The sequence below is a fragment of the Bubalus bubalis genome, chromosome 20 (genome assembly GCF_019923935.1).
Source record: "Bubalus bubalis isolate 160015118507 breed Murrah chromosome 20, NDDB_SH_1, whole genome shotgun sequence".
Taxonomy (NCBI): domain Eukaryota; kingdom Metazoa; phylum Chordata; class Mammalia; order Artiodactyla; family Bovidae; genus Bubalus; species Bubalus bubalis.
The window spans coordinates 41,232,045-41,247,614 of record NC_059176.1 but is presented as its reverse complement, the minus strand read 5'-3'; the positions used below and the strand labels follow the sequence as shown (position 1 = coordinate 41,247,614).

At 50.4% G+C, this 15,570-nt stretch overlaps 1 protein-coding gene across 2 annotated transcripts in view; it reads left to right on the top strand.

The window, feature by feature from the left end:
- PCSK6 (proprotein convertase subtilisin/kexin type 6) overlaps positions 1–15,570 on the top strand; it is a 169,924-nt gene that overhangs the window by 38,637 nt on the left and 115,717 nt on the right. For both annotated transcript variants that reach the window (XM_025271642.3, XM_025271641.3), the window contains exon 2: positions 11,447–11,551. In XM_025271642.3, the coding sequence (XP_025127427.1) occupies positions 11,447–11,551 (105 nt within the window). The remainder of the gene's footprint in view (positions 1–11,446; positions 11,552–15,570) is intronic.

Below are 15,570 nucleotides of genomic sequence, written 5' to 3'. Positions count from 1 at the left end.
GAAATGGCAGCCCACTCCAGTATTCTTGCCTGGGAAATCCCATGGACCGTGGAGCCTGGTAGGCTACCGTCCATGGGGTTGCAGAGTCGGACACGACTGAGCAACTTCACATACATAATAAAATTTACCATATTAACCATTTCTAAGTGAACTGTTCAGTGACATCAAGTACACTCACATTGTGGTGCACCCATCACCCCCATCATTTCCAGAACATTCTCATCTTCCAGAAATGAAACTCTGTTCCTCCCCTGGCCCCTGACTCCCACTGTCGCTGTCTCTGTGATTGTGACTCGTCTCCTGCCTCCGTGGGGTCACACAGGATTGTCCTGTGTGCGTCTTGTCTCATTGAGTGTGAAGTCCTCAAGGTTCACCCATGCTGTCGCAGATGTCAGAGCTGCCTTCCTTTTTGAGACTGAGTGATAGTCCCTGTGGGCATGGACTGCACCTTATAATCGCTCCATCCATCCATGGGCACTGGTGTTGCCTTCTTCTCTTGGCTACTGTGAACGTTACTGTTCACATGTCTGTTGGAATCCCTGCTTTCTCTTCTTCGGGGTATTGAAGTGATGTATTTTTAAAGTGAATATTTTAAAGATTAATTTCTTCAAAACACTTTTTAATTTCCCTTAGGATAATTCCTCTCAAGTGAGAGTTTCAGATATTAAACTTTGAGTCTTAAACATTTCTCTCACAAGGACAGAAATCTTCTTTATCAAATCTTGTAGCCTTCTCACCCGCCTCCATCAGGTAACCCTAGGCTGCAGCTTGGTGCTGGCCCTTCTTTGTGGGGAGTCCGGAAGGGGGCCAGTAGGACCAGATGGGCCTTCCCCTGTTTCTTTGCTCAGGGCATCCCAGCATTGACCATCCCCCAACCCCACACCACCCCGAGTGCTGTATGGCCATTGTGCTGAAGGTTGCTGGTATCATCCTCTCCACTCACACGCCAAGGTGCTCTCTGCTGAGAGCAGTGTGGGCGTGTCTGTCCCAGGCTCTCTTACCTGGAGATGGGACCCTCTGGGGTGAGGCTGTCCCCATATGTCTTCCATGCTCAGCAAAAAAAAAGGCATGTGCTAGCATGAGGAGAGCCCAGTCCCCTGTCACGAGGACCATGGGCTACCTGCAGCGGCAAGTGGTTGCAGGCAGGCTGTGTGACGGGGCTCACATTCACCAGTAGTTGCCAGTGAGATGCTGGAAACTTACAGGAGCTGAGGTAGGATCGGGATGCTGGCTTCCTTATAAGAGTTCCAGGTCCCTGTTCTTGACCTGCCCACTGCCTCCCAGTCAGGGATCCGTCTCCCCGCTGGAGACCACGCACTGCAGAGCAGTTAGCAGGCAGCAGGGACATAGTGTGAACCCAGCCTCACCTTCACCATCAAGTCAGCTTCATGGAATTGAGGGGTGGTCAAGCTTAGAAATGGGATAAATGACTAATTCTGGAAGTCATAAAGATACCTTTAAAGAGTAAAGGGTTTAAGATGAAAATCTTCAGAAAGGCCGTGCAGTTTTTCAGATGTTTCTCTGTGGATGTAAAAGGTGTAGCTTGATCTGTACATTAACCATCCTCATCTGAAACGGGACCGTTCGGCTTGGTGACTTCAGGGAAGAGAAAATGAAGTCTGTTGAGTAAAAATTAATGGTTTTTCAGGAATTTGTAGGAAGTCGAGCAGCTTAATGACATGCTTTGGGTGGATGCGTTTTGAAGAAAGCAATTTGAGCAGACTAGGAAATTGTGCAATAACCTTAACTTGGGTCAGAATTGTAAGTACTGTAGTAACAGAGTGTCGCTGTGTGTCTCTGTGACCAAAATGGGAAGCAGGATTTTTTAAAAACGCTTTTAAAAGTAACAACAACTTGTCCATTCTCTCTCTCTGGACTTCCTTCATTATAAATACCAGGTAACCCAATGTTGGCTAAATATAGGTTCAGTGGCCATCTCTGTTTATGACTTTCTTTAGGCGGAAGTTACCAGCACAAGGCCAGATTAATTTGGTGTGTAGGTTTTTATAGGCTCTAATTAGTTATGTTTTTCTTGAGCAGACCAACTGGGATCAGTAACATTATATAACTGAACTCTGACGCCCAAGACTTTCAAACACAGACGCCTCTCTCAGAGCTGGGGCCCTTGGGAGATGTGGACCCGGCGGCCCGGCGGCCAGCCCACTGCAGCTGTGAGCAGCCGGACTCAGAACATCTGTTTCCAGCCAGGAGCAGCTCCAGGAGTGATAAACTGAATACTTTCTTGCAAAGTCAGAAGCCTCATCTGCAGCCCATTGGTTTCTGCATCCTTGAGGTTTGACATGGCACGACTACTTATCAGCTGTCCCCGGAGGCAGATTCCACTGTGCTGGCCCAGGAGGAGGTGGGGCAGCCAGGGACAGAGCAGAGTGTGCGCTTGACCAGCCTCCCTACCTCACGGCTTGACAACCCTGCACCTGCGTCTGAGTGTCTGAGGTCACAGCCATTGGAGGCCTGAGTGGGTGGTGGACCTTTGGAGCCATGGAATGTCATCTGGGGTGGACCTAGCACACTCATCAATGACTTTGCTGCACAGCAGACTTGACGAATGACTCGGGGCCCTCCTCTTCTGTTCTCGAAGTTCTGCAGAAACCACCAAGTCATCTCCTTTTCCTCCGGGAAGGCAGGGTGCGCCCCACTGGCAGCACCCTGGATCTCGCCCACCTCACACCTGCCCTGCATAAACAGGGAGGTGACATGAAGCTAGCCGTGCTTACACTGATGGGAAAAGCAGGACAGGAGGGGCTCTTCCTGTAAACACCCCAGCCCAGGCCTCTCTCCCCATCACACTTGGCCCCTGCCCCTTCTTCACTGGGCTTTACAAACTGTTGCTGCCCCCCGCCCCCTCAACCCGTGGTCCCCTGGATGCTTCCTCTCCATTGAGCACCACCACCTGCCTCTGGGCCCTGCAACCCTTGGAATGGACATTAGAGGGGCCAGCCTGGGCCTCACCCAGCCACTCAGCTGGTGGGTAGTCTTCCTGCATCCACAACCTCAGGACTGTCCTGGGAAGGGGGCTAGAGAGCCCAAAGGCCAGATGGCTGGGAGGCCCAAGATCTTGGTCACCGCTGCACTGGACAGCTCTGTGTGTGTGGACAAGAAGATGTGTCCTTCTAGTGTGACTCAAGGTCTGTTCATTTCACCAAACATTTCTTGGCCTCCTGCTGTGTACCAGATGCTGCCAGTGCCTGTGGGTTATTACAGATGATAGTTCATGCCTTCGAGGAGCTTATCTTGGAGGAAGGGACAGAAGATGGGCTATAATGGGCACATGTAGGCACACTCTGCTCTGGGAGGTCCAGGAGGGCTTCCTGGGGGCCATGACAGCTGAGGTGATGGTTAGAATCAGAGCAGGAGGTAGACTTGGTGTGAGATGGCTGGCGTGAGCAGGCTTGGGGGTGTGAAAGCAAGCAAGGGTCCCTCACACACGGCCACATCGCTAGAGAACAGGGGTGATGCTGGCGAGGCCAGGCCTGTGCCAGAGGGAAAGCTGACCTGGCTTGGTCATGGAGACGTGCGTGTGCCCTGTGAGGGGCCCATGGGCTTCTGCTCCTCCAGGAGGCAGGGATGGTGGTGTGGTGGAGACTGTAATGGAGACTAGGAGGTAGTAGGGCCCTGCCCCATGACAGGGGCAACAGGGAGCCACCAGACTTGAGAACCCTTCAGACTGTCACTCTTGGAGGGCTTGGTGATGGATGCCTGGGAGGACGGTGGTACCTTCACTCAGAGGAGGGACTCCTCAGGAGGAGGGGGTCTGGTGAGGGTGAGGACAGCAAGATGGTGCTGAGTTCAGGGTGATGCTCTTATTGTGGGGGTCGGCACAGCCTTCCCAGCTCAGCATGCTGGGTGGGGGCTGGGGGTCTGGTAGGGCCAGTGGGGAAGGGCCAGGCAAGAAGTGGAAGGGTCTTCTCCTAGGAAGAGCTGTCCTCGGGTTGGGGCACGACCCTCAGCTGTAGCTCGGTGCCTCTTGGAGGTGGTCCAGACCTCGATGGCCAGGACCTCCATGTGGGGGCAGGCCCAGCCACAGCGAGTTTGCTCCTGTTTGCACACCAGGCTTCCCTGTCATTCACCATCTCCCAGAGTTTGCTCAAATTCATGTTCATTGAGTTGTTGATGCTATCTAACCATCCCATCCTCTGTTGTCCCCTTCTCCTGCCTTCAATCTTTCACAACATCAGGGTCTTTCCCATTGAGTTGGCCCTTGCATAGGGTGGCCAAAGTATTGGAGCTTCAGCATCAGTCCTTCCAGTGAGTACTCAAGGTTGATTTCCTATAGGATTGACTGGTTTGCTCTCCTTGCAGTCCAAGGGACACTCAGGAATCTTCTCCTGCACCACAGTTGGAAAGCATCAATTTTTTGGTGCTCAGCCTTCTTTATGGTCCAACTTTCACATCCATACATGACTACTGGAAAAACCATAGCTTTGACTATACAGACCTTTGTTAGCAAAGTGATGTGATGACTTTGCTTTTTAGTATGCTGTCCAGGTTTGTCATAGCTTTCCTTGCAAGGAGCAAGCGTCTTCTGATTTCATGGCTGCAGTCACCAAATGTAGGTACACACAAATCTGAATGTACAACATGCGTGTATATATATACATTCTCACATCTGTGCACACATGCAGTCATACATCTACATATGTATGTACATAAATACACAGGAACCCATTTTTATGCCTGTTCATCCACAGACACACCCATCAGAGGTGTGCATGGGCCACAATGGTCTCTCTCGAGGTTCCTGTGCTGGTAGGAAGGAGAGAGAGCCCCACGAGGCCCTGGGCTGCTGTGAACAGTGTGTTGCTGGGAACCAGGTAGGGTGAGTGAGGTCACCATGACAACAACGCTGGAGATATGTCCAGAGGCAGAAGGGTGATGGTTAGGGATGTGAACTCAGATTCACCTCCTGACTGCTGCGTGCAGTGAGGGGGCGGTTCTGAACCACTCAGAACCTCCGTCTCCCCATCTACACCATGAAAGTGAAGATGGCCCCTGCCTTGTAAGGCTGCTGTGAGGCTCAGGTTGTGTTGTCTCAGCCGGAGGCCTGGGACAGGGGGCTGCCCTGTTCTGAACCAGGAGCCCCAACAAAAATCAGGGGCCTTGGGAGCTGCACAGAGAAGGAGAAGACAGGACTTGCTGTTCCCTGCTCTTTTTGTGCCTGCTTTCCATCTGTATTTTGCACCGAGGGCATGTGGAACTAGGTTTCTAAAGTGCCTCATGGAGGGTCCCAGTTGGGAACCACATCCGGCTCTTCACTGTGGGTTCTTTGATCCCATTTCTTCCAGTGTTCTGGCTTAGAATACTTGGCCAGGGTTTTGATGTTACCAATTTTATCAACTGATGTGTATAATTACATACCAGTGTTGAGTGAAGAGATGTGGACCTCGCACACTCAGCAGATTGTTCATTTTCTGGCGGGTGCGGTAGGCTAAGAGAACAGCTCTGATTAACCCATTGTGGAAATAACACAGATGAGAAAGAGAAAAGCATTTACAAACATTTTATGTTGTGACCAACACCTACCCACCCCTGCCAGAATAAAAAAAACTTAACAAAAAACACCTCATAGACTGGAGATTGGATTCACTGAGGCAGAGTGGATTGAGGTTCTGGGGGCTCAGTGCCGGCAAGGGCTGGTCGGCAGCTGGAGAGAATGGGAAGAGAGGAAGAAGAGAAGACTGCCTGGGCACTTGGGCAGCAGGGTTCTGCAGCAGCCACCGCCCCCATGTCAGTCGAGCAGGTGGCTCAGCCACCAGCCAGGGAGGTGGTGTGCAGAGCATGGGCAGGCATGGTGGCCGGGGCACAGTGTCTGGGACGGCGGGACTGTGGAGCTGGGACAAGTGCCCACATTAATGTCAGTGCAGAAATCAAGTGAAAATGAGGGCCTCTTCTTACCCATGGGGTTGCCCTGCACTTAAGATGTCTTTTGTGCCCCCTGCCCCCGCCACTTCTCTGTCTGCTCTTCCGACTCCACCTCTCGTTGATCTGACCCTGGGGCTGTACCAGTAGCGCTGCAGTGATCCTGAGCCCTAACCCGTGTGCCTCTGTGTCATTCAGTGAGAGGTTGTCGCCTGTCTGGGCACAGTGGGGCGAGTCTGAATGTAATGCTGTGCTTAGCCCCCTTGGCTTCAATCTTCCCATCTGTGAAGTGGGGCCATCTCTGTGGCTCCTCCCTGACCCCTGCCTGTGAGGCCAGGGGCAGTCAACTGTCCATATGTTTACCCCAGCCAGTGGCCACATCCCCAGTGTCTTGCCCTCCCGTCCTCCTATTTCATGAAGGCCCTGGTGAGCTTGAGGGACAGTGCCCTGAGCAGGAAGGCGTAATCCGGGTGGGGAAGGTCACTGAGTGGGGGTGGGGGTGGGGTGCAAGTCAAGGGGCAGGAAACAGCCACATGGTAAATGCCACATCATCCATGCTGGGCCACATCCCACTTCAGGCAGGGACATGAAGGGAAGCAGAGCTTCCCGCTCTGCTAGCTCTTGATCCTTTCTGACCTTCTTCCCATCTTGGAAACCTCATACTCCCAAGCAGTCCTGATGCTGGGGAGGGTGAGTCAGATGGGAGTGACCGGGTCACTGGACAAGGATGGTGCCTGGAGAGGAGGCAGCTCCGTGACTAGATAAGATGCTGAAGGCGCTGACCTCCTAAGCAGAAGCGCTCGGTATGGGGACTGGTGGTCTGGCCTCAGACTGGTGGACCCTCACCCCAGACACGCCCTGCAGCAAATGCTAGACCTGCAGGTTGGCAGGCCTTCTCTGTAAGGTCTGCACATGGCCTGTTTTAGGCGAGGGGGCAAAGGGTCCCTGTGGCAGCCACTGGGCTCGGCATCACAGTGTGGGGGCAGCTGTGGGCAGGATCCCCAGGGAAGCTTTACTTACAGAAACAAGAGCTGTGTGTACATCCTAGGATGGAAAGCAGGGTCACCAACAGACACGGCACACTGCACTCAGCGCCGTCAGGAGGTGGAAGCAGCTCAAGTGCCCATCAGTGGGCTAATAGACAAGCGATGATGGCATATGCCCACCATAGAGTGTGGTTCAGCCTGAAAGACAGAGGGAGTTCTGACACCTGTGGCAACAGGGGTGAACGTGGACATCATGTTAGGGCAGCAAACCCGTCACAGAAGAGCCAGTGGCTCCCCTGAGATAGCCAGAGTTGTCAGGTTCACAGAGACAGAGCAGATATTCTGTGCCCTGTCTGCCCTCTGTTTGCCTGTTCACAAATCTTTCATCGTGAGGAAGGATGGTTTCTGCTCCCCATGCCCGCACACTGCTCCAGGAGGGCCCAGAGGGTGGGAGTTCACATGTGATGGAGGCAGGGTTTCAGTTTGGGAAGATGAGAAGGTTCCCAAGATGATGATGGTGATGACTGCATGACAGTGTAATGTGCCTGGTGTCCTGAACTATAGATACTTAAACACTGTGACAGTGGTAAACGTTATGTCTGTTCTGTGTGCTGAGTCACTTCAGTCATGTCCAACTCTTTGCAACCCCATGGACTGTGGCCCACCAGGCTCCTCTGTCCATGGGATTCTTCACACAAGAATACCGGAGTGGGTTGCCATTTCCTCCTCCAGGGGATCTTCCCGACCCAGGGATCGAACCTGTGTTTCTTACATCTCCCGCATTGGCATGTGGGTTCTTTACCAGTAGCGCCACCTGGAAAGCCCTCTGTCTGTTTTACCACAATTTAAAAAGCTAACACAATAAGCAGGAGATAGATCATTTGCCTGTGCTCCGTCCTCTGCCCACTGCCCCCCTTGAGTGGGTCAAGACGTGGTTGACCACATGGCATGTCCTTGGGCTTCAGGATGTCACGTCCATCCAGGTGAGGGTGGTGCCAGGGCCTCTGCCAGTGTCAGGACTCCCTCCTCAGCATCTGGCCCTGCCTCCTCCCTCTTCCCTCTTCCTGCCCTCACAGTCTCTCCAGGGTCAGGCAGCCTTCTGTCCCATGCCCTGTCTGCCCTCTGTTTGCCTGTTCACAAATCTTTCATCTCAAGGAAGGACAGGTTCTGCTCCTTTCACAAATCTTTCATCTCAAGGAAGGACGAGTTCTGCTCCCCATGCCTGCACCCTGCCCCAGGAGGGCCCAGAGGGTATACAGATGCACACAGAACCCTGGGAGGATCTGGGTGGCAACTGTCAGAGTTCCCAATAGCCAGTGACCTGACTCACTCCACTTTTTCCTGAATCAGATTCCAGCTTCTGCACCTGGCGTTGTCAGGATGGGAGGGTGTCCTTGACTGGTGTCCCCTTCTCCCCTGCACCTTACCCAGACCTTTATCGTCCATACTGGGCTGCAGATAAGTTCCCAAAATAGATGTGGCATTGCTCGTTGCTGCCCCCGGGGCAGTTCGTCTGGTCAGCACCATGGGAGCCATCTGTTCTTCCCTGGAATTGCTCAATGGAAATGACCCTCCTCAGTGCAGACCCTCTGAGCCCTGCTCAGGGTGGAGCTGGACAGGGGCAGCGTCACGGGCCTGCACGGCCTGGGGACTGGCCTTTGCAGAGCAGCCGGGCTGCTCTAGGGCCAGATGCTGCCCTGAGTGGTGTCCAGGGCTACCCTGATGCAGGCCTACTTAGGATCTATGAGTGCATGCTCAGTCGTGTCTGCCTCTTTGTGACCCTGTGAACTTTGCGACCCCATGGACTATAGCTCACAAGGCTCCTCTGTCAATGGAATTTTCCAGGCAAGAATACTGGAGTGGTTGCCATTTCCTCCTCCAGGGGATCTTCCCAAACCAGGGATCGAACCTGCGTCTCTTGTGTGTCCTGCATTGACGGGTGGATTCTTAACCACCTTTCTACCTGAGAACCCCAGTGCTTATAGTTGGCAGCTCTGAAATTAATCCCTCCCCTTGTCAGCACATTGGATTCAGCTCTTAGTTTCTCCATGTCCTGAGTGGAAATTGATTTGAACACCTGGAGTTAAAAGACCCAAAGTTGTGATATATCTCCCAGGGATGGTGGCCACTTGTGGATTAAACGTTGCTGTAAGTTAAAGCTGCATTTTTGTTAAATAACAGCTTGGCTTGCTCTAGGAGGAGCCCTTTGACAGACATAACAATTAACTTCAGTGAAAAAGTGAGCAGTTAACTGTAGGAGGAGAAATAAGAGTGCTTCTGTGCAAAACAGGGCAGAAATAATTAGGTTTATGATGGTTGAAAAATGCTTGAAGTAGAAAATGAACCAAGAGTCATAATTGCAGAAAACCACGTATAGAGCACTTCCTGCCTGCCAGGTACTTTACTGGCTCTTTATATATGAAGAGCTGTGCCTGACTCTATATATGTGTACGTGTGCGTGTATTGTTGTTGTTTAGTCGCTCAGTGGTGTCCAACTCTTTGTGACCCTACAGAATGTAGCCCGCCGGGCTCCTCTGTCCATGGGATTCTCCAGGCAAGAATGCTGGAGTAAGTTGCCATTTCCTTCTCCAGGGGATCTTTCCAACCTAGGGATTGAACCCAGATCTCCCGCACTGGCAGGCGGATGCTTCACCACTGAGCCTCCGGGGAAGTTCGTGTGTGGTGTATGTGTGTGTATGTGTGGTATATGTGTGATGTGTGTGTATGTACGGTGTATGTGTGGTATGTGCATGCAGTGTATGTGTAGTGTGTGTGTGGTGTATGTGAGGTATGCATGTGTGGTGTGTGTGTATGTGTGTGAGTGTGTGTATAAGTGGTATGTGTATGTGTGTGTGGTGTGTGGTATGTGTGTATGTGTGGTGTGTATGTGTGTATAGTGAGGGGGGAGGGGAGAGGGACTGTCTTGGAACAAACCTTGAAGATAGTAGTTACTGTTCTCACAAGGAGACTAAGAGAGGGTCTGAAGCCCAGATTCCACAGCAGGTAAAGCTGAGTCAGGGTGTATCCCAGGCCCAGCGAGGGTTTGGAGGAGCCAGGGTGAGAATTCCAGCTCCGAATACAGCCAGGATTTCCTGAACAGCAACTGTGTTCAAGGCACTAAACTAGGCAGACACCATACAGACTCTAACTGGCTAACCTTCACAGCTGTCATGGTGTTCGCTATTCTGTGCTTGAAAACAACTGAAACATCCTGGAGCAAGCTTGAACAAACAAGGAGGTTCTTCATTTCAAGGACAAGCGGTGTCTCTGGAAACTGAAAAGCAGGATGCAGCCGGACTGCTGGGTTTTCTGGATGAGGGTAAAGGGTACAGTCAAGCAGGCTCTCTCTGTAGACACCTGTGCAATCTTCTTGTGGAAAGACGTGGAAATGGCTGCTCAGCATCTCCATGTCCCTTTAGGTCTCTGCCTGGTCCCGTCCACTGCACTGGACAGATGCAGTGTCTGTGAGCAGGCAGAGAGGCAGTGGAAGGTCATGGTGAATTGGGTGGACATTAGTCCTGCTTAAACAAGTTCTTGGGGTATGTAGTTTTATCCCCACTGTACATGTAAGGAACTGAGGTTTGCAGGAGGGGAATCTTGCTCAGGATCACAGGATCGTGCATGGTGAAGGGAGTGGACAAGGTTTGGATGAGGCCTGTCTGGCTGAAACCAGGCTTGTCACCGTGACATCTGACTGCTGCAGAGGACAGTCTGTCTTAAATCCACCCTCTCGTCAGGAGCTGGAAGAGAAACTAGGATGGTTTCACCTGAGGAGGGCAGCCTGGGAGTCTGTGTAACATTTGCTCCATCTTCAGTGACAAGGCTCTGCTCAGGGCTCATGCCCAGCCAGCTGTTTCCAGCAGCCAGTGGAATTTAGGAGGAGAGGCAGGCCTCCTGAGCACAGTGTCCTGATGCTCCAGGGTTGTGAGACACGAGGCAGGTAGGGGCTGGGATGGCGGGAGGAGGTGCAGGAGCAGCCTGCTGCATCCCCTCCAGCCCTCCAGCTGAAATCCACCCTGATAGACCGCGCTGGCCGAGAGCCGGGACACCCTGGGACGCGGGTGTTCTCAGCTGACCTTTCCACAGTCCTCAAGCAGATGGGGCTGCGTGTTTGCCTTGGCTCCTTGCTGCACTTGGGAGCGGACATTCATTCTTAGATGTCTCAGTGTACCCGGGGGGCAGAGAGCATGGAGTTTGTTTATAAATGAGTGTTTGGTGTAGACTTAGACCTGACTTGACACGAACGGAGCTGCTTCAGGGATGCTTAACCCAAAATGAACAGGAATTCTTGTCTAAAATAACTTGGCCATGGTAATACAAACTTTAAATGATACAAACTCACTGCAAGATCTGGGGAGCATGTACTTCATCGGAAATACCACCTAGTGTTTATCCAGAAAGGGGTCTCCGAGTTGACATTCACAGACCTAAAATCTGTGGCAGGGATGTGAGCGGGGGAGTGTCACGGAGGGTGATCTCGCTCTGGGGGCAGGATGGGTCTCTCAGAAGAGGGGGAGGTGTTCTGAGAGGCAGGGTTTGGTAAGACCATACTGATTGGTGGTATCCTGCTTCTTGTTTTGCAGATTGGAAACCTGGACGATTACTACCACTTTTATCACAGCAAAACCTTTAAGAGGTCGACCTTGAGCAGCAGAGGCCCTCACACCTTCCTCAGGATGGACCCCCAGGTACAGCTCCGCTCCCTGGGCAGGTGCTGTCTGAGGGCCTAGAGTGTCGTGTGCGGGTTGTTTGTGTCTCTGGTTCTGAAAATGCCCAAGTCTGGATTTTAATGAGATTCTCCATGACCCTAAGTTTTCCTCTCTGAACAAAACAAAACAGATGTGCAGCTACATATCAGAGCATTTAAAAACTCCAAATATTTGGATCCTTTGTAAGACTTGAGAATTTAAATTCTTGACTTCTGTTTGAAACAACAATCAAATGACTATAGGGCTATCATTTTAAATCTTTAAAAGTCAACAAAACACATAGTAATTAGCGGAGATAAATGTGTGCATCTTACTCATAAAGGCTATGGAATTCAAACTGTCGTTTTAATAATGAAATTAGAGTTTGGATAGGCAGGTGTTTTTGTGGTTGTCATAACATATATCTTAATGGTTACCATGAACTTGAAAACTTGGGCAGTGAATGTGGCTTTTTCTTTAAAAATCCCTGTGATCTTTGAGATGAAAACAGTTGTAATTTGAAAAGAGGCTAATAACGTTTTTAGTATAATTCTTATTTATCAGTGGTTAATCATACTTTCTACATAGATTTGAGATTAATATTTGACTCATGGGTCAGCAGATACTTGGTAAGATTAAAGATGTAAGATGGCCAAGTGAGCCTTTGATGGCCTCATTCATTCACCAGGTGATTTTGGAATACCTGCTGTGTGTCCCTGTATGTCTGTATCAGGGCCATTGGAGTGGACAGTGGGGCTGACAGTCTATAGAAATACACATGATATGTCACAGGGCATTGAGAGCTACAAGGGATGTTGAAGTGCAAGTGACAAGAAGTTACAGCCCCAACAAACAAATGAGGCCATTGGTAAACTGTAGTTTTAGAACATGGAAATCACCCTCTCCTAAAAGCAGTGTGCAGAGTTTTCATTTAGACTCCCAAGCAGGCATGGGGTGTTCCTGCAGGGATCCCCAGAGAACGTGGATAGTAAAGTTTCTGCAGAGAAGCTGGCCGTGGTAGTGTCCCAAGCACCACCCCCCACCTCACCCCAACCCCACCACCCCGCCACCATCGTGGCTCCTCTTGTGTTGATGGGAGAGATGGTTTGTCCTGGGAACGCTTCTCCGGTTACAACTTTGTGATTTCTGCTTTCAAGAGCATGGGGAAGTCATCCCAGTGCATGAGCCAGCCCATCCACGAGCTGGGCTCTGATAAGGTGGACACACAGTGTATGGTTCTGAGTTCACTTTATGGGTGGGTACGAGGATGGTCGGATGCATGGTGGGTGGGTGGACAAACAGAAGGAGATAGAATCAAACACTGTGGTAATCCCATTCTTCCCTCACAGCTAAGAGGAAGTTTGTGTTTATGAAGGGCATCTTATGTGCCTCCTCTCACCCGGTGTCTGTGTTCACACCACGGAGCTGGAAGGACACTTTTCACAGGGGCTGGTGCATTTTTTTTTCCTCTCAGAAGCGAAGCCAGGTGGTAGTGGCTAAGTCGCACAGGACAGGCCATTGGAGAAGAGTGAGCAGACCCCATGTCACCATAGGGCTGAGTGCAGAGTGCATGACCATCACAAAGACACATGGGGGTCCTTGCAGCTGGTGGTGGGGGTGGTGCTGAGGTTCGCAGGGGCTCCTCACCTGTCTAAGCTCAGAAGGGAGTTGCTGCCGTGCCCTCCACAGTTTTTCTTAAGCACGCAGAGGTCTGTCTTGTGAGAACAGCATGCTTGTTTGGAGTTACTGTTCCCACAGGGAGAGTCACAGCGAAGGGATGCTGTTTGCATGGGGGACATCCCCCCCCCCATAGAGATGTGCATGAGAACAGGATGGGATGGTGGGATTCTTTGTCATTTATTTATTTGGCTACATGTCTTTTATTTATTTTAATTAATTTATTTGGCTGCATCTGGTGTTAGTTGCAGCACGCAGACTCTCTAGTTGTGGTGAGTGGGCTCAGTAGTTGCAGCGTCTGGGCTCTCCAGTTACAGCACTTGGGCTCTGGACCATGTGGAATCTTAGATCCCCAACATGGGATGGAAACCTTGTCTCTGGCATTGCAAGGCAGATTCTTGCAGGGCTGTCCCTGGATGGGAAGTTTCTTGATTCCCTTTCTCCTGCCCAACAGGATGCTTGGCCTCCCCACCAGCAATAGAAATGGATCAGAGGCCAGACAAGAGATTCAGGCGAGACTTTATTGGGGCCCCTGCTGCAGCAGAGAGAGCAGGAACAAACAACAGGCTCCCTTGCTTGCTTGCTTCCCGATGTGGGTGGGGTGGGGGGAGGTGGTTCCTTATATGGGGTGAGGGTCAGGGTGTGTTCAGGGTCAGGCTGGAGGGGTGGCTTAGGTGGTCCTCCCGCCCCTTTGGTGGTGTTGAGTGCAGGGGGCATGTGCAGTCCCCTGCTTCTGTTCCAGGCTCTTCAGAAGTGGCAGCTGGGTTTTTAGTCTTTTTGTATCTTGTCCGGAATTTCCCCCAACTGTGCATGCATGCAGTTACTTTTAGTCCCATACACTTTCTCTGTATCTTGTTGCTGGAGGAGAGGTTTGTGCAGGTACAAGCACCTCAGTGAAGGGCCCCAGGCCTCTGCGTGTCTCATTTCCGAGGAATTTTGGAGAACTAAGTGGCTTCTCAATTGTTAAAACTATGGCAGAAGTGAAATAGGAGATGTAACCTGTGTTTTGGCATGGGGGTGGGTGGTAGGGGGATTCACTCTTTTCTTTTTTTAATTTAATTTTATTTTTAAACTTCACATAATTGTATTAGTTTTGCCAAATATCAAAATGAATCCGCCACAGGTATACATGTGTTCCCCATCCTGAACCCTCCTCCCTCCTCCCTCCCCATACCATCCCTCTGGGTCGTCCTAGTGCACCAGCCCCAAGCATCCAGTATCGTGCATCAAACCTGGACTGGCAACTCGTTTCATACATGATATTTTACATGTTTCAATGCCATTCTCCCAAATCTTCCAACCCTCTCCCTCTCCCACAGAGTCCATAAGACTGTTCTATACATCAGTGTCTCTTTTGCTGTCTCGTACACAGGGTTATTGTTACCATTTTTCTAAATTCCATATATATGCGTTAGTATACTGTATTGGTGTTTTTCCTTCTGGCTTACTTCACTCTGTATAATAGGCTCCAGTTTCATCCACCTCATTAGAACTGATTCAAATGTATTCTTTTTAATGGCTGAGTAATACTCCATTGTGTATATGTACCACCGCTTTCTTATCCATTCATCTGCTGATGGACATCTAGGTTGCTTCCATGTCCTGGCTATTATAAACAGTGCTGCGATGAACATTGGGGTACACGTGTCTCTTTCCCTTCTGGTTTCCTCAGTGTGTATGCCCAGCAGTGGGATTGCTGGATCATAAGGCAGTTCTATTTCCAGTTTTTTAAGGATTCTCCACACTGTTCTCCATAGTGGCTGTACTAGTTTGCATTCCCACCAACAGTGTAAGAGGGTTCCCTTTTCTCCACACCCTTTCCAGCATTTATTATTTGTAGACTTTTGGATCGCAGCCATTCTGACTGGCGTGAAATGGTACCTCATAGTGGTTTTGATTTGCATTTCTCTGATAATGAGTGATGTTGAGCATCTTTTCATGTGTTTGTTAGCCATCTGTATGTCTTCTTTGGAGAAATGTCTTTTTAGTTCTTTGGCCCATTTTTTGATTGGGTCATTTATTTTTCTGGAGTTGAGCTATAGGAGTTGCTTGTATATTTTTGAGATTAGTTGTTTGTCAGTTGCTTCATTTGCTATTATTTTCTCCCATTCTGAAGGCTGTCTTTTCACCTTGCTAATAGTTTCCTTTGATGTGCAGAAGCTTTTAAGGTTAATTAGGTCCCATTTGTTTATTTTTGCTTTTATTTCCAATATTCTGGGAGGTGGGTCATAGAGGATCCTGCTGTGATGTATGTCAGAGAGTGTTTTGCCTATGTTCTCCTCTAGGAGTTTTATAGTTTCTGGTCTAGTGTCTAAATTGTAAACCTTTTAAAGGTATTCAAC